The sequence below is a fragment of the Gavia stellata genome, chromosome 3, assembly GCF_030936135.1.
Source record: "Gavia stellata isolate bGavSte3 chromosome 3, bGavSte3.hap2, whole genome shotgun sequence".
In the NCBI taxonomy this organism is placed as follows: Eukaryota; Metazoa; Chordata; class Aves; order Gaviiformes; family Gaviidae; genus Gavia; species Gavia stellata.
Window position 1 is genome coordinate 92932631 of NC_082596.1, and position 18249 is coordinate 92950879.

Sequence of the window (18249 nt, forward strand, 5' to 3'; positions counted from 1 at the left end):
CTTGATTTTAGTCGGAAGTTATGGGTTAGGTTAGACTGAAAAGTGAAATTCTGTGGTATGTGTCGGGCAGTCGGGCAACTTGGCTTGTCGGGAGGCATCCATCTAACCTTGAAATCCCCCAGAAGGCTACACAGGGCAGGACGGTGCTCACTTGGACTGTGCTGTGCAGTACACCGCCTTTCCAAGAGCTGTAGAAGTACAAATAATAGGCTGCTATCCCACAGGGTGTCCTGCTACCCCTTAGTACTGCTTTTGTAACATGAGTTTCATGGTGGAAAAAATGTCCTGACCATACTGGAAATCATGCTAAAATAATTGTAGTTAAAGCAGTTGCTAAATACTGCTATTGCTTCAGCTGCGATGCTGCCAGAACCTAGAGGAAATTTAACAGTTAAAATCAGACTGTTTAAAGAAGTTACATGGCTTTGTGGATACCATTCATTAGTTTCTTTTTTAATGTGCACTACACAGCACTGATTAACGACTTGCAGTAGATATGTGCAGGTTTTTTTTCCCAGTAGTTTCATATAGCAGATTAAAAACTTAAAGAAGAGCTGCAGGAGCTTAACTGACATACAGTTCAAAACACTTTGTGTGTGACTTGCTGTAAAGTTTGGTACTATATATCTGAAGCTTGGAGATGAACATTGCTGAATGTAGATTCAGTTAAATCTGTCAATGAGTGTAATGTAATTGTAAAGCATATATATCAAATAATTTAAAAAGCAGGTGCCTTCCTTAGAACAGAGCAGTTGAAATCATGATTTTTTTCCACTTATCCTCCTTTACGGGTTGTTATTCCTAAATTGTCTATCAGCATAAGCAAATGAAATGTCTAGGAGTCAGTGCTGTGCAGCTACGTATGAAAAATACTAATCTCTTCGGATTGCCAAATTCTGTCTTTTGTTATTTTTGAGGTAAGTTTTTATTAAAAAGTAATCAGGCAAAAGTTTTTTAGACTGATTGACTGGTACTGGCATAATTCACCAAACAGAACAATAAATTGTAAAAATATTGCATACAGTTGGATGGGTTTAAAATTCGAAATTTCAGACTCCCGGGCGTCAATTTTGCTAGCTCTACCAAGTCATGTTCGAGCCTCAAGGCCAACAAATTTAGTGCTCTCTTTTCAGAGGCTTTAAGAAACATTGCTACCACCAGCAGCAGTTGCTTGCCCATGCAAGTACTGGCCTCCTACAGAGGCCAGAATGGTCTCTGTTACTGTTTCCTAAATTGATGGCTCTGTGCCTACCCAAGACTCATTTCTGTTTCAGTCCCTCAGAGCTTAGGTTTCTAATAAGCTAGTCAACTCAGTCTTGAAACAGGACCGGTAGCTTGGTCAGCGTACAAAGAACCATTCATTCCTCTTTGGTGAATCCCTCTCTTTTTTTTCTTTTTTCTTTTTTTTTGAAAAGCAAAGGGGGAAAAAAAACCCCAAAACAAAAACACCCAGTATTGAGTGGCAGCTGTCAAACTGTAGAACTTCCTGTGGATGGCTTTTCTAACTCCTCCACAGAAGAACAGAAGCTTTTAATATTCCTGCCTGATTTTTATTTGACTGTACATTTGCCTCAGAACGTTTTTTTCTTTTGACCCTTCATAGCCTGTCATCCTCCTGTCTGGTGTGGTTTACTGCTGATGAGCAGAGAGAGGTACCTGCTGACACCACCTACTTTTTCTAAACAGTTATGTGCTTTTACCCTTCCCTCCTCCTTTTTGCACAACAGGCAAGCTGAAAGGCTTGTTCAGCAAGAGGCAGCGGCAAGGTTAGCTTCCCAGTTGTCAGTCTCAAATGAGGTTCCAATCTCACAAGAGTTAAAAGTATGTCAAACCCGAGCTGCCTGGGTTAAAATTTCCTGTGTGTTTCAGTTGTCCTAGCTGAACTTCAGTTCATTCTTTGAACTCTTGAGTCTGCAGAAGATGTAAAAATGTTTGACGCTCATATCCTCTCTCTCTATCAAGTTACTCTAGAAGGACTGGGAACATTTGAAGACCTGAGCTAGCTTCTGGCACAGAAAGCATCCTGCTAAGTTCAGTTTTACTGTGTGTACAACTCTTGCTGTATTTGTACATGCAAGTTTTTGTAGCCTCTTTGCATCTTAAAATTACGCATATGGTATTGCAGTTCCAGCTTTTGCATGCTTATTCAGTCACTTTGGAGGTTTCATAGTAGAATGCTGTCATCTAAGTACTTGGGGGAAACATAGCTCTGAGAACTACATGTGGGACAACTGGTAGCACTACACCATCTGAAGATCTCCTGAATGACTCCTGCATTGGCAAGCTAGAAGTTTAGTTTCTGTTACTCCTCAGAACCACAAATCTTTTTCCCTTCTGCTTTTCCCATAGTTCACACAGACATCCTTGCTACAGTTTTACAATATTCTTAAAATTGCCTGTAAATGTAGAGTTTCTTACAGATTTAATTTGGAAAAAAAAAAAAAAAATTAATAGGTGGTGTAAACTGGAGATTAAATTTAATGGATAATCTTGTTAGATGTTTCACCAGTAAAAAGTACAGTGGGGGGCCCAAAATTGGAAGGTGCTATTTTAAAGTTTGTCAGCTATTGTGATAGTTGATGGCTGAAACTGCCCTTCATTTTTGTCTTAAGTCTTCCCATCCATTTTTCTTTAGAGCAGTTCTGGGGCTTTGTTAGTGGCAGCTAGAATTCCAGCAAGTCAGAGTCTTCGGTGTTAAGAATAGCGTGGGAGTGGAATGCATTTATGCTGTAACAGAATAATAACATTTTCCTGAGAGAAGTTGCAAGGGCTTGTTGAGACTTTCTGTCAGAAGCTATGGAAAGGCATTGTATTTGTGCTTCAGTATGCTAAATAAGAGGTATTTTAGACTTAAGAATGTTATGTTTCACTTGATTAGCCCAATAGTTGCAACCTACAGTTATATGGTGCATTAGCTTTCAGTGCTGTATAATAGGACTGGCAGCATGGTGTCCCAAAAACTATAATTGCGTGGGCTGCTGAACAGTCATCGAGAAAGCTGCACAAAAATTCTATTCTAGACAGAATTTTTTCATTTTGAAATGAATTTCACAACAAATTCACAGTTAGATGCCACTGCTTGTATTTCCAGTGAGTCATACTCCAGAAAAGTAATACTTTGCTTCAACAAAGCCTGCCACAAACAGTGCAGTGATATAAATCAGAAATTGGATATTTTTTAATTGTAATTTTTCAAAATATAGTACAGTTATTAACTATGCCTTCAGGTCCTGACATTCAGATATGTTTGGCTGTGTCTCCACTTGCAAAAATGAAAATCCTTCACAAATAAGAAAAAAAGAAGGGCTTGGGGGGAAATACCCTTTTTACTTATGCTCTATTTATGATAGGAAACTGGCTCCCCGACAGCAGTGGTTGTCACAACACCACATATTTAATAGCATAGTCAAAGCAAATCTGTTACATGGTTACCTTTAATTTCCAGCCTAAGTTTACTGATGGTCAATTCACTTATACCTTTCTTTCTTGTGCCAGTATTTTTATTGAGCTTAACTAGTTCTCCCTTCTCTCCCTGTCTGGTTCCACTTACTGGCATTTTTGGAGCACAACTGCGTTTTTCTTTCCATTTTTGGTTTGTTTAGCTTACCAAGACAAGGTCTTTTAGACTATTAGATGCTGCGGTTAAGGCAACTACAGTTTCATATACACGGACTGTCTCTAAACTGCATAGCTTTGCACAGTTTGTGCTGAATTATCTGCTCTTAAATTGCAAAACCTGTCTTAAGAAACTGAGGAAATACTCAAGCTTGTGCTGAGCCCTCGGATCCTGCAGTCATAGCAGGACTGTACCTGCTATGAGAGGTCAGGAAAACCTAATTAGTGCTACTGGGATTGCAAGAAATAATCTCCTTTAAGTTTTCAGTTCACCCATTTGTCCTGGTATGTGTTACCAGGATGCAAGATAAAATATGTCTGCTTATGCCCTTTCACTGAGGTTTAAATTAACAATTTTATCGTACAGCTGGGATGGGCTAGCAATATGCAATACTAAACTATTGTCACTTCATTTTTACCACAGGTTCCATCTCAGTTCCATTTAGTCAATTCATTCTGAATTCTTCAGTTATAAAATGGTCATTTATGTCTTCTGTCTTAGCTGTGCACCACCAGACAATAATATTTAACACCTGCTGCTAATGTTGCTGACATCAGTATTTCATGCTTGGAGAAAAATTAACAGTACCTGGTTACAGTAACTCAGTGACTGACTCTTTTAAGAAATATGTTATGGAAGGTTTCTGCAGACATAGCTGATAGGCAACTTTTACTAGCACAGTCAAAAGCTGTTTAATTTGTGTGCTCTCACCAGCAGCAGACAGAATTAGCAGCTCCTATCCTGACCCACGTTGCATGAACGCATGAAAAGAGGCATGCTACCTTAGGAGCGTAGGTGGGATGGGTGGGAAATGAGGATCCTTCCTTGGAGAACCACATTGCCCTCTTACACAACCCACCTGCTTTGGTCTCTGTACTTTCCAGCTTTTCACTTGCCTTCTTGATAACACCTCGACCCAGCTCAGCCAGCTGGCCTTCCCTCTGCAGGACATGTACCTGCCCTCTCTGTTGGACATAGCAGCCCCCTCTCTGTACTTTCATTATGGCTCCCCAGCTGCACCAGGCTTTGAGTGAGATGCTTCATTAGAGAACAATCAGTTGGGGCAAAGAAATGCTGCTTAGGTCCTGAGTGAAATTTTGATTGACTAATGAACATGCTCTGGTGCTGCTCAGGTCCACAGAGAAGGGAGACCATCAAAGTCTTATACTTGGGTGGCGTTTGTGCAAAAGTAAAAAAACACAGTTTCCACATGAAAGATCCTACTGTCACAAGGTGAGGCCAGTAGGCAGTCAAAAGCTGAATACCGCATAGGTTTGCAGACCAAAATCAACACTTTGCACACTGAGGTTAACTGCAAACCAGCTCCCAAATTTGCCCGGTATCTCTTGATGTGATTTGCCTACCACCATTCGGTGCCTGGTCAAGCTGTATTTAGTTGTGGGACATGATACAAATTTTGTCCTCTGTGATCTGAAGCCTGAAGAGGATTTAAACTGGGGCAGAGTGAAGTAGAAGGAAGACAGTAGAAGAGGAAAAAGGAAGGGGGTGTTGCATTTCCACATACACCTGTGATCTTTTGGTGTGGTTCAAGTGGCGGCATGTAGCATTCTTACTTTGTTTTGCAGGTTACAGGGGAGGAGAAAAAAGTCAGTTTCATAAAATTTCTGGTATTGCTCTATTCCTCCCTCCCTTCCTTCCTTGTTGCAAAAAATCACTAAGATAACAAGAATCTATAAGCTTGCAACCTAGTATAGTATGCTGTTTGACTTGTCGTTGGTTTAGTTTAAATGGAAAGAGTGACTGAGATTTTTCAAGGAAAAGAATGAAGATAGTGAGACAAGGCGTTAAGAGATGTTTTGGAATGTGTGGGGAAAGGCTTGTATTTTTCTTTACCTTTTTCAGTTATGTGCATCTCTTCCAGAGAGAAAATAGAACGTTCCTTCTAAAAAGGTCTTGATTCTTTTATGTTCAGAAACTAAACTGCTTTTAGTGAGAGCAGTAATATCTTCTTTGACACTTGCCTCTTCACTATGAACTTTTGAAACAGAGACTGTCTTGATACGCAGGCCTGGGTGCAGAGCTGAGCTACATCCTGACTGCACGTTGGAATAACAGTTCAACACCTCTCCCTCTGCTTTCCCCCAAGCACCCTTGCTTCCAACAGGAGACCCATGATGCCCTCCGGGAAGCACCCTCCAATCTAAACTCCAGGCTGCATCGCATCGCACAGTGTAGACGCAGGCGATATGTGTTCGTACCTCACGCAAGGGGGTCCTGTCATCCTTTCGTTCTACTCATAAAATGTTTGTCCATAATTGTCTAAGTAAGAAACAACAAGTGTCTCCTTTATAGATCTTGAGGCAAGTTGTGGGACCAGTGATTAAAAAAATGAGCACAACTGATAATGGCAGTTGTGAGACACAACTCGATTCTCCAATAGAATAACTCATTTTGTTGATCTCGGGTAACTCCTTTTAAAGCTATTTTTCATAGCAGGATTAAGTTGCTGTATCGCTGTTATCTGAGGAAAGGTGGAGCAAGTAAGATGAACTGATTAAAGGTTCACTTTGTAATTTTTATAACAGCAGCCATAATCACATTGTGGTCTCTGAGCTGTGTGGTCTCACCAGTCTTTGTCCACAATTTTGATTTTTTTAGCGTCAATTGAATATACCGAAGGGAGTAATGGGGTCATTGGACTTTCTCTGATTCATGCTAGAGTAATTGAAATCAGAAGTTGAGGTCCTGTGGATTGGTAACCCTCTCTCATTACTTTGTGTTGCACTTCCAACATTTATGCATACTTTAATGAGTTAAATGCTTTCTAATTTGCCTTTGCCTACAAAGTAAAGTGCCCAGAAAAGCAAATGGAGAGATTTTTAGATTTTTGCCTGGTTTAGATCTTCAACAGCTAGAGTCCAAGTCTGGGAAGTTACTGCAGGATTCCAGCAGCGTAGGTGACTAAGAGCCTGTCCTAACTGAAGCATACCCTGCTGGATGTCCTTCTGGTTAGGATTTCCTTTTTAGTAAAAATTGACAAACATTTCATATGCTTGGTAAATAAAATGCTTATTTGACTTCTTCACCCTCCCCAAGAGGAAATTTCTACTAAGGCATGACATCTCCTATAAACTGCCATGAGTAATATCTTCTGAACCGCTTTCAGAGAAACAAGAGTCCCTGCTATTTCTGTCTATAATAATAATTTACAGTCAGAGAAGCTGGTAAAGTAATAAGATCTTGCAGACTCTTGTACAAACAAAATCCCTTGTCTTCTCTGCTTCTTTAGAACTTATCGAGCTGTAGTGCTTGTTCTGTGCCATAGTATGTGTATTCTAGCAAGACATCCAGAATTTATTTTTTAATAATGCTAGGTTTTTATTAACTTGCAAAGTTGGTGAAATTGGGTTGCCAGAGAAGAAGAATACTGAAACAGGAACCTGCTGGCTTTTTTAACCTTTTGCTGTAAGGAAATGTGCCTTTCTCCATTTGATTTGAAAAAGGAAATAGACCAGTGGTGTGGCTATGGAACTTTCTCTTTCTGCCTCTGGTTGCAAAAGTGCTAGTACAAGAATGAAAAGAAAAAGTACAGTATTGAACAGTAGAATATTATGGCTTTGTTGAGACAATGGAATGAAAGTAATTAATTATCTTGTTTGTTTTGTTTCAGGTGTCAGAAACTATTTGAAAGAAGCATTAGTGAATATCATTGCTGTGCATGCAGAGGTGAGAAAAAACTTCAGATTGTTTCATGCTTACATTCATATGAATAATTTCAGTGTACTTTGCGTGGTAAATCCTGAAAATTGTAGCTCTGTTGAAGTGTCTTCATTATAGATGTAAGTGTTTTGGGTTAGGTTTAGCCAACCAAGTATGTAACTGCTAGCTTTTTTAAGGGCAGGAGGAGATGAACAGTTCCTGTTTATCCTCAGTAACACTCCATTACACCTTTTTGTTTCCACTATCTGATGAAGAGGAAAGCCAAAGTTTAAAGCTGAATTCTTCCCTTTTCATGCAGATTAAAGAGAGAGAGAGAGAGAGAGAGAGATGATGCTCACTTTCTCTGATTTAACTTTATTTTCCACAACATATGAAAATGAGCTTGTGCTTCGCTTTGGAAGAAATGTTCAATGTATGCCACTCGGAGTGAGAAGGCAATATGTGTCATAATTTACCTGAGGAAAAAAGTGGAAACCTAAAACCAGAAAGTTTTATAGTCTCTGTACAGTACAAATTGTGTTTAAAATACTTAGGTAGGTAATGGCTTATGATAGGGAGTGCATATTAAAATATTATTATTAAAATAATATCCTTGCAGAGCTGCAGTTATTTGGCCTTTTGTGATAATATGCAGGAATTCTCTATAGTCTCTGTTCTACATACTCCTTCCTGCTCATCATCAAGAGTGTTACCAGATTACTGTTGCTCCTGGTATAAGCATTGGTAGTAATATCACTCTTACCTTTCAAAATACCACAAGTATAGCTGCTCTTACCTTTTCCATCTAATTAAAATCTGATGAGATCCACTTGAGGCTTTTGTTTATTTTATTCCTCCTTAAATTACAAGGATTCATATAAATTAAAATATTTTCAGGAACTTTAAATATCTTGCAATATTTTTGATTCAGTTTCAGTATTTACCTATAGCAGTTTTCACAGAAGCATTGCTGATATTACCAAATGCTTCCAAATGAGGGAATAAGCAACACCAAAATGATATACCAAATGACATTCATTTTTAATGTTGTTTTTCAGTGTAGTGAAAATTAATGAAAATGAGAGGTTTTGCTTTAAAAAATTCAAAGGCATTTGTGACTTATTGAGCTAATCCTGTAAACATGCATACTCGTTAAAATACTGCAGCAGAAAGGTGCACTGCCTTGCTGACTTCAACGAGACCGATACTGATTTTGGCCCCAATAGTGTTGCCTCATAAATTTCTAGATGTGAAATGTTACAGAAATATGAGAACGTGTGTCAAGATGAAACTCCCATTTCCACTGTTTTCTGATGAAATTCTGTAAGCTGGGTCAGATTTAAGTTTAATTAGCAAGGCTGCAAGTTTCTGTAGTTTGAAACAGCAAAAATTAACCATCAGCTGAACAGCGAGCATGGACTGAAGTGGAAAGAAAATTGTTTCTCTACCTTTGAATTCAAATTTAACTGAAATCAAAATAAGGGCTTCTTATTGCAAATTTGTGATGATTCACCATTGCTGAGAATTTTTTTTTCCTGGATTCTGTATAGTAACTTCAAGAGTGCTCGTTGTGGGCACAAGTATTCTCTTCTCAGTAGAAGATTTTTGGGCATGTTCCTGGTATGTTTGTGATGAATTGCTCAGCAATATTTGCTGCTGAGTAAGATGACCCCTTCCCAAATCTTTTTTTTTTTAGTTCTTATCGTACAGCTAAGTATGTCACTCACTTAGCTTTTGTGGGTCAAAACAGTTAAAACGGGCTGCGTGTTTGAATTAGCAATGATAACATCTGATAGCTGACACATATGCGGTCAGGGTACCTAGGCTATGGTGCAGACTTGCCTTTTGGAATGGTCAGCTTTATGGGAATTCATTACTTAAATCACTGAAAACTGTGTAGGAATCTTGCATTATTCTTTTTTTTTCTCCCCCTTAATTTACATTTACACACGTGTGTGAATATCTTCTGTCAATTACTACATTTCCTTGTCAGATATGAGATCTAAACTTCATATAAAGCAAAGGTATTCTAGCAAAAAATCATTCCACTACTTAATTTTTTAGATCATTTTAAAGCAGAAGTCGGGGGGAGGAAGTGTTTAAAAACTGTGCAGTTAATTTTCCTTCTTGCACCACTCCGGTCACATCATCTTCAGTTCCTTGTGTCATCTTCTCCCCCAACCCTGGGCAGTTTTAGCACAGCTTTATTATCACTTATAAATCTTGACACAAGCTTGGTCTGTCTAACGTATAATCTCACTTCCTCCTATATTCCAACCTCTTGGCCTGCATTTTTCCCAGTTCTGTGTAGAAAAATCATACTTTTTCTTATTTTTAATTCACCAACAATTTCTCGCTTCCTTAAAGCTCCCTTTAAGGAAGATTGGTTTCTTCATGCTTTCCTTCAGGCATAGATCTAATGTTTAATTTTGTGTTGCTGTTGTGTTGCAGTTGCTCAAATGGAAGATCCAAGTACCACTTTAAAAAGTTGTACAAATAGGCAGTTGAAAACATGGTCTTGAAGCATGGAAAAAACAGTAAGGTGTAACGTTTTTCCCAGGGAACTAATAAATGGCAGCAGCGGAAGAATTTAAATGAAAGTCCATTACACTGCCATACTCTTAAACCCTTTCAAAGGCTTATCTCTGCCACAGAGCGTAAAGACACTAGCCATTTGACAGTGGTCAAATATAAAGGATTCTAGAAGAAATAGCAAAATACGTGGGTAAAAAGTGGCTCAATGCGTAATTGGGTCAGTCAGTCACGCAACCCTGAATTAAAGGTGCTATCTACAAAGCAGCAGTCTGTGTACAACCACCTGACTACCTGCATCCACCAGCCGAGAGCACACATTTTGAAGTCTAGCTGCTTTTAGGCATTGCAAGGAAGTTGTCGTTATCATATGTCATATAGCTAACATTGCTATTAACAGAGGTAATTTGTCAAAGTGCAGGGCAAGCGTCAGAAGAAATCCTTCATATTCCAGTTGCTTTAAAATTTTTTTGTCCACTGATAAAAATGAAGTGGTCCCTTCAAAGTGTTTAATGCTTTTTACTGAAATGTTACTGTAGAAAATACTTTTGTTAATATAGGTGTTGTGCTCATGATTCTTCTTTCATAAAAATCAGGTGTTTACCATTTCCAAAGACTTAGTTCCTCGAGTAATGTCAAGGGTTGTAGAAGCAGTTTCTGAAGAACTGAGTCGACTGATGCAGTGTGTTTCATCCTTCAGCAAAAATGGAGCTTTACAGGTACCTGAATGCTTTGTACAGTCAAATATCTGAATCTAGAACACTGCAGAGAGAGGTATAATCTGTGTATTTGTTGGATTTATTGTAGCAGTGAAAGCAAGGAGATAAAAAGAATTGGTAGTATTGTAATGGTGTCTGTTTGAAATGTCGTTAAATACTGTCTTCGGCCTATCATCAAAAAAATATTTTAAAAGAAAAAACAACTTTGTGATATTTTGAGATTTAAAACTCTTGAAAATGTGATGTGGTAGGATCTTGCAAGTCTTTGCAAAACTAGTCACTTGTCTATTTCTGTGTTAGCACTTCGTTGCAGCATGGTGGAACAAATACTCTTACTGCTTTCTTCATTTACAGCTGGATTGGTAGTTGTACTTACTACTGGATAAGTTTTAAAGGACTCTAAGAAAAAATCTCTTTAAAAGATCCCATTTAGACAATGATTGCTATGGCTGTAACAGGCAAGAAGAGCAAACTCCCAGTTGTCGTTGTACATGACAGTATTCTTGCATTATGATGGGAAAATAATTATCCAATTGCAAGCCTTATTTTCCATTTGCTGGTAGTAATTCCATTGGACAGAGAATTAACGTAGGAAGATCGCAGCCAAGTAAGATTGACTGCCTATTTAAAACCAAATCAATGAATAACAACAAAGCTACCTGTATATCATTTTTGTTCGACTAGACAACCCACAGTATGAACTTGCTGCCTAAACCCATAATTGAAAGGATTTTCTCTCCCTTCTGTAAATTTGTCACTTATGGTCATTTTCTGTTCCTCTGAACATAGAAAATCCTGTCTGGCAGACAGCAGCAGTGTGAGAGTGATCTGAGCCTGGTCATACTGATCAAAAAATACCCATTCCCGAAGAGAAGCTTGAATCTCTATTCCCACATCCCATGACCCACAGTTTTGCAGGGTTTGCCCTTCCACCATGTTTATTTACGCTGTTGTACTTGAGAATGTGACACTTCCCCATGGTACTGCTACCTCCTGAAATGTAGGAAAGACTCCAGAATCTTACGTGTAGGACTTCATAAAATCCAAGGCTGTTCAGCTTGGAGCACCATACAAAAAGAGGTGAAACATTCTGTGGTGAGAAAAGTATTTCTTATGAGTATAAAATTGGTGGGTGGGTGTGTCATATTTTGTGCCAGAAAGTTCTGGCACTAAAAAAGCATAAATCTCTGCTGGCTTCCTACTTACGGGAGAGATGAGGGGAAGACCTAAAAGCCAAAGCCTTTCATTAGAACTGGAATTAGATGTCTGTGTTACATTATAAAAAGTTTTGGTTTGAAAGGTTGATGTCATATTAGTTGGGTCTAAATGTAGTTTCTGTAATGGCTAACTGGATTAAATCTTATCTTTATGATGAATAAGAACAGAATATGAATTTAGATGAAGTTCACTTTATATTTTTAAATTAAATTACTTAAAGTATTGATTATATGCAGAATATTTGTTTCATATAAAACCTGTGATGATAATGATTGCTTTTCAAAGACTAAAGGACAATCTATGAAATTTATTTAATCTTTGAGTTCATTCTCCACCATAGTTTGCCTAGGTGAAAATCAATACCTAGACACACAGTACAGTGCAGGAGTAAAATCCCCAAGCTCATGTGCCCACCAGGTGACAGACAAGAAGCCGAGCACAGCCATTCTACTTCCTCATCTGATGAAAAAAAAAATAAATTCAACAGGAAAACCAAGAATAAAATGTGTATTGACAGATTTTTGTACTCTTTTCTTTCCTTCCTGCCTGGCCAAGCCATGCTGTGAGAAGTTAAGCTCACTATATTTAAAAAAAAAAAGACAAATTAAGGTAGCATCTTTCTATCACAGTACAGAAGAGATGGAACAGAATTGAAGATTTGTTTCTCCATAACAGTAATAAACCAACATTTTGAGACTGCTACATAGTGACCATACAAACAGTTTGACTCGTATCAAAAGTATGAAATTGTTCCTTTTAGCAGTCTCCTGACATAGCAGCGTGGCAACCAAAAATACAGGAAACAAACCGTTAAAAGCCAAGGCTGCTTACAACTGCGGTGTGCAATAATATTTGCCTCTAAAAAAAATGAAGCTTTGGGATGCTGGTATTCACTTGATGAAAGGACATTGTATCATTGTTTCAATATTTGTATTTCTGCCTTTAGGCAAGACTTGAAATCTGTGCATTGAGAGATACCGTGGCCATATACCTAACACCTGAAAGCAAGTAAGATGTGCTGTTTTTCAATGTAATGATATCTTTGGTAAATATGCAAAAGCATATAACGTAAATTAAGGATTAAGAAATCTTGCTTCAAATACAATATGTGAGACAGTAGGTAAATATACAAAAAACAGATTACTAGCAAAGTTTTATAAGTTGCAAGAAAGGAATTACTTTTTGGTTTTTACTTGAATTTTTAGACCCAAACTAGTATTTGCCACTCAAAAAAAAAAAAATTCTTAACAGGAGTACAGCTGCTGAGGAAAATTATGCTAAAACAAGACAAAAGCAGATGTTGCTGAGTTTTATCCAGTTTTTCCACAGCAATCTTAAAGCACACAGCAAAGAACCTGCCAGACACATCAGAGAGGCTGTGGAACCAGACACTGGCAGGATCCCCTTATAGGAATATGGAGAATTAGGGCTCTCTACAAGCTTGTACAATACCCTACTCCTTCTCCACACACTTAGTCAGGAAAAATGAATTCAGCTTCACGCTGTTTCTTAGAATGAAAGCCTTCAAAAAGCTTTCAGCAATTTATCATTTCTCAGTGAGGTGCAAGACCAAAGATAAATAGTGTGGGGGACACTCACACATTAATAGAAAGAAAGAAAAGCATTAGCAGCATCAGTGGTTGATGCAGTCAGGGCATGTAAAAACAGACTATGATAGCTGTCAGCAGTTCTGGGTAAGTTGATTGAAATTTCTAGGTGGTTATGTTGGGGATTGGATATGGGCAGGTTCATTTATTATTTCAATTACTTACACTTCTGTTGGGATTGGCGTTACATGTTTCCACAGATGGCAATTTGGTCATCTTACCTAATCAACATTTTGTAGGAGACATTGCAGGGCTTGAAGCCCTAATGTGTCTTCATAGTGTCACAGATAGTGTCCTCTGGGGTCACTGCATTCCGTTTCAAAAGACTTGCTTCCCTATTCTGAGAGTCTGATAGTGATCAAAACCTCTAAGTGAAAACTACTTGGTAGTGGCTCAAATTGGATAAAATGCAAGTGGTATTGTCTCTAATCAGCATAGGGGCAAAGCACAGTGAACCCTGGAAGTTGGAGCTTCATAGGTGCCTTTTTATTCCTGGACTTGTCAGTGGTAGTAGCTGCCACAAGTCACCGTATTAATCTTTTGCTGACAAGATTGTACCTATCTGTGCAGGTCCTGCATTGTTCCCTGCACTTCTGTTCCATACCTGCTGCCCAGAGAGGGATGGAAACCCCATCTTTAGAGTTACTTAAAACTTGACTGGATAATGCCTCAAGAAACCTCCTTTAACCTCAAAGTTGACCCTACTTTGAGAGGGGGGTTGGACCTGAAGACCTCTAGAGGTCCTTTCCAACCTAAGTTATTCTATGAATCTACGTTACCTGAATGCAAACCTACTGTAATTCCCTCTATAGGCCCCCTTCTGTAGGGGAGAATGCAGTGACCTGTCTACTGAGCACAGAAGGCCAAAATCAATGTTTTATCTGTGCTTCATACTCTGATCACTTAGATTGAGGCAGAAGGCAGGCTGGCAAATATCTGTAATCCTTGAAAGGTCCAGGATGTCAAGCACAGTCTTAAACCAGCTGCTGGTTTAACATTTCCTGTTCATGTGTGGTATACATCACATTAGGAGTGTCCAGAGACCTGCCTGAACCCATGACCACTTTACGTTCAATTTGCACATGAATGTCAGGTCTGAAGTTAATATTTTGTTAAATTACTGAATTAAGAACAGATAAAATATAGCATATCTCCATGGAATTTATAGAGAGAAACTGTGAATGCTGGGACTTGTACCAGCACAATATGAGTATTTTTGTTTTCCTCGCAGCTCAAGCTTTAAGCAAGCTTTGGAAGCCTTGCCTCAGCTCTCAAGTGGAACTGACAAAAAGTGAGTATAATGCACCTTCTTGTCTTCTTTGTGGTCTCTGGAGCCATTGCTTTTTACTCTTGTATCAGAACTTTGTTATAAGAGAGTTAATGTTCGCTGTATTTGACCCTTCTGAATTACAGAGCAGAAGCCTCTTTGGACAGAGTTAAGACTAAGCTAAGTCCTTGTTCATCATGGCCTGTTAAATTACATAGAAGAGCCGATGACTTTATGGCATATCCCTCTTGCCCATCCTAGTTTTATCAGTTCAGTGTAGCTTTGTATTTATTTTGTAATTTCAGTCTATTTTAGCCTTCCTTGTTAATCTTAAAGTTTCTGTGAGGTCCACTGTCTTGTCTTACTGAATTTAGTAGCAATTAAAAAAAATTTGGCCAAGGAACAAAGTCCAAGCTTTTGCCAGCTGATATATGGGGAACTCTCAAAACTGGCCTGTTTCATTTTAAAAACAAATAAGGGTCTGTTGTTCTTTCTTAACTTGAGGAGGAGGAGTTTTGGTTCCTTCTTCCCCACCGTAGCAACCTTTGACAACCGAGCTGCTTTGCTGCATCCAACCTCGTATTTGGTAATCTGTTTTACAAGCATAGCTTAATAAAGAGTAGTGTGGTAAAACTAGGATGGATTTGTAATGAGTATATAAGTATACATGTTTTGAACTTGAGATTGGTATTATGGTACTTTCAGGAACAGAACTGCATCAAATCAGTTTGTGCTTAACAGTCAGAATTTAGAATATTTTGTAGACACATGAAGAAACTGTGCTGCCCGTGGTCTGCAGACTGTGCCTTCTTCCAGATGTCCTCTGTCTATTTATTCAAACCTACTCCTCACTAGCCACAATAAGTCTCAAGATACCTCCTTGCCTTACTTAGCTCTGTATTAAAGATAGTAATCAGTTTTGAGTAAGGAGAGTTCTTTCAGCTCAGACTTTCCGAAACACCTGTAGAATTATTTTTTTCACTTAGTCACAAGCATTTGAGCTTCATGGGACAGATGAGAATCAAGAACTGCATCATTTTTACATCTGCCTCGGAGTTCTGAGCCCTAGACAGTGCAAAACTTGTTCCGTTTCCCAGGTCATTACACCACAACTGTAATTGTTCCTGGCAGCTCATTGTAATCTACATGTATTTGTGTAAAATACACGTATTTGTGTAAAATACACACATTTGTGCACTGATTTAGAGCTGTTCATTTAGTCATTACTATGATATTAAATGATGAATGTGGCCATAGTCATCTTCCAGAGGACTTGCTGAGGAAGTAGATACTGATTTTTGTGGTTCAAGTTGTTCTTGGGTTTGTGTTTTGCGGGTTTTTTTTTAACATGCACTATAATTTGTTCTGTTACTGGCTGTTCAATAATCACAGCTTGCCAAAATGTTGAGGTGATACATGTCTGCCCTATCTAGCTTGTTTTCAAAATAGAGCAAAAAGTTTGGAGAACACGTTCTTCCCTAGAATACGGGGAAAATAAAACACACAGGCAAGACCATAAAACTTCATAACGTACCTCCACTGTTACAATAAGTATCTCCTACAACAGAGCCATCAACACCCTTGGTCCTACACCTGTAGCTTGCAAATTATAGTAAATACTATCCGCTGCACCAAGTACCTTCTTGGTAGCTATGCAGATGTAAATGAACCATTGTTATGCTCCAAAATGAATTCATACATAGTTTGTTATCCGTAAAGGACAAAAACACATAGTTGCCAGTGAACTAATGTTTCTCCTGGAACAGTCATACCATCTTTGATCTTTCAACCATGATACTTAAGAGAAATCTATGAAATAGCTTCCAAAGAGAAGTTTGAGAACTGAAATTAGCAATTCATCTGCACATGAAAAGCCATAGCTTTGATAATGGATACTGGTTTTATGGCACATAGTCTGGCAGTTTTTGGATTTTCCTTACAGGAGTATCTTATGACCCTCTCTACCAGTCCTTTTGCCTTTGTGTTTTGCAAATACATTTGTCTCAGGAAGATGGTCTTTATCTGGAAGGAAAGCCATATAAAGGGCTATTTTATCACCCCTCCTCTGGCCACAGACCATCCTGACACACTTGGTATACTTCTTAATATCTATAATAGTCAGACATTTGAATAGATCCAATAGAGATCCCTTTTGTCTATTTAAGCAGACAATGTACTTGAAATCACAGACGGAACGGCCAAAACTTTTGGTAATTGTTCCCTTTTCAGAATCTGCCAATGTTGAAACTATTTTCCTTTTACAGGTTACTAGAAGAGTTACTAAACAAATTTAAAAGCAGCATGCACTTGCAGCTGACCTGTTTTCAAGCTTCTTCGTCAGCAATGATGAAAACATAGACAATGACGCAGTGTAGGCAAGTCAAAAGATGAATGTGGTTAAACGTTACCCATTTTTTCTGTACTTCTTCAATTCCTTTGAAGACTCTGAAGAAAACAAAAGGAATTTCTCTGAAAAAGAAATTGAGATACAACTCTTTGAGTAATGGTATGGGGTATCCTGCTGAGTGAAACTTCTGGGCATAAATATTTTGATAAAATGGTTTTCTGTCTACTCTATTTCATTCTGTGGAGGCAATTAAGTCAATTTTGTTTACATATACTCTTCTTGGCTATATGTTCATGAAGAAATATTCATTGGTGTGCTGCAATCTCAGTTTCATTTGTTAAAAATACGTTGAAATGTATTTTTAGCAAATGTCACCTTAAATTTGAGTATTACTCATGTTTAGTGTATCAATCTGTTACTTTCTAGATGTAGAAGGATACTGATGTAAGTGACTGGAAGACTCAATTTATGTAAACTATTGAGAATTACTACATACAGCTGACCGATAAGTGTTCAGATACAATGTGGAGAAGAACACTGCTTCTTTTGCATTTAAAATTTATCACTTTTGCTGTTATTTACGATTTTAGTGGTTGTAAGTCTGATTTTTTTTTTTTGGGGGGGGGGGGGGAGGCTTTTATTTTCTTCTTTTTCTAATTAAACATGGTCCTGTCTCTCTTTCTCCCTTCTGTTGGAATATTGATTATAACCTTCACATTTGAAATAAGCTCTCCTTTCATTGGCAATTAACAGAGAAGTGCTCAGAGTTTATAAAAGTAATAGAAGTTTTTAAAAAAAAAAACGTTCAAGTAAAAAATTCTTTGGTGTTAAGGAGTAGAATAGTTAATCGCCTCTCACATTGTCAGAACTAAGGAGGAGCACAGTATGTCATTGGTTTTGCTGCTTCCTTCTTATTCCTCTTGTCTTTTCTTGTTCTTGCAGGCTTACTACCACTGTCTTCCCCTTCCCTCTTGTTAGTCAGTCTTCTTTTCACCACTAATTACTGAATTTGTGTGGAGGGGAATAGGAATTCAGAAGGAAAGAACAATTTTGCTGCCATTAAGATGTAGTTACACAAAGGTCAAGAGCTGTCTTCCCAACAGGGAAGATTTGACACTGACTTTCATTTTGGCACTTGATAGAAGATGCAGGAAGCTATAACAGAGAGCTACTAATAGAAAGTGGTCTTGTTTTGGGGGGTGAGGGGTGGGTTTAATTTTATAACTGAAATCATGACTTACAAGTAAATCATGCAGTAATAATGTATTCTTTCTGTATTTACA

General features: G+C 38.2%; 1 protein-coding gene across 1 annotated transcript in view; it reads left to right on the forward strand.

The window, feature by feature from the left end:
• EXOC2 (exocyst complex component 2) overlaps window positions 1-17484 on the forward strand; it is a 124265-nt gene extending 106781 nt beyond the window's left edge. Inside the window, exons 24-28 of the mRNA XM_059836331.1 lie at window positions 7248-7303; window positions 10405-10527; window positions 12692-12753; window positions 14584-14643; window positions 16884-17484. Of these exons, the coding sequence (XP_059692314.1) occupies window positions 7248-7303; window positions 10405-10527; window positions 12692-12753; window positions 14584-14643; window positions 16884-16977 (395 nt within the window). The 3' untranslated portion in view covers window positions 16978-17484. The remainder of the gene's footprint in view (window positions 1-7247; window positions 7304-10404; window positions 10528-12691; window positions 12754-14583; window positions 14644-16883) is intronic.
• Window positions 17485-18249: the final 765 nt, after the last annotated feature.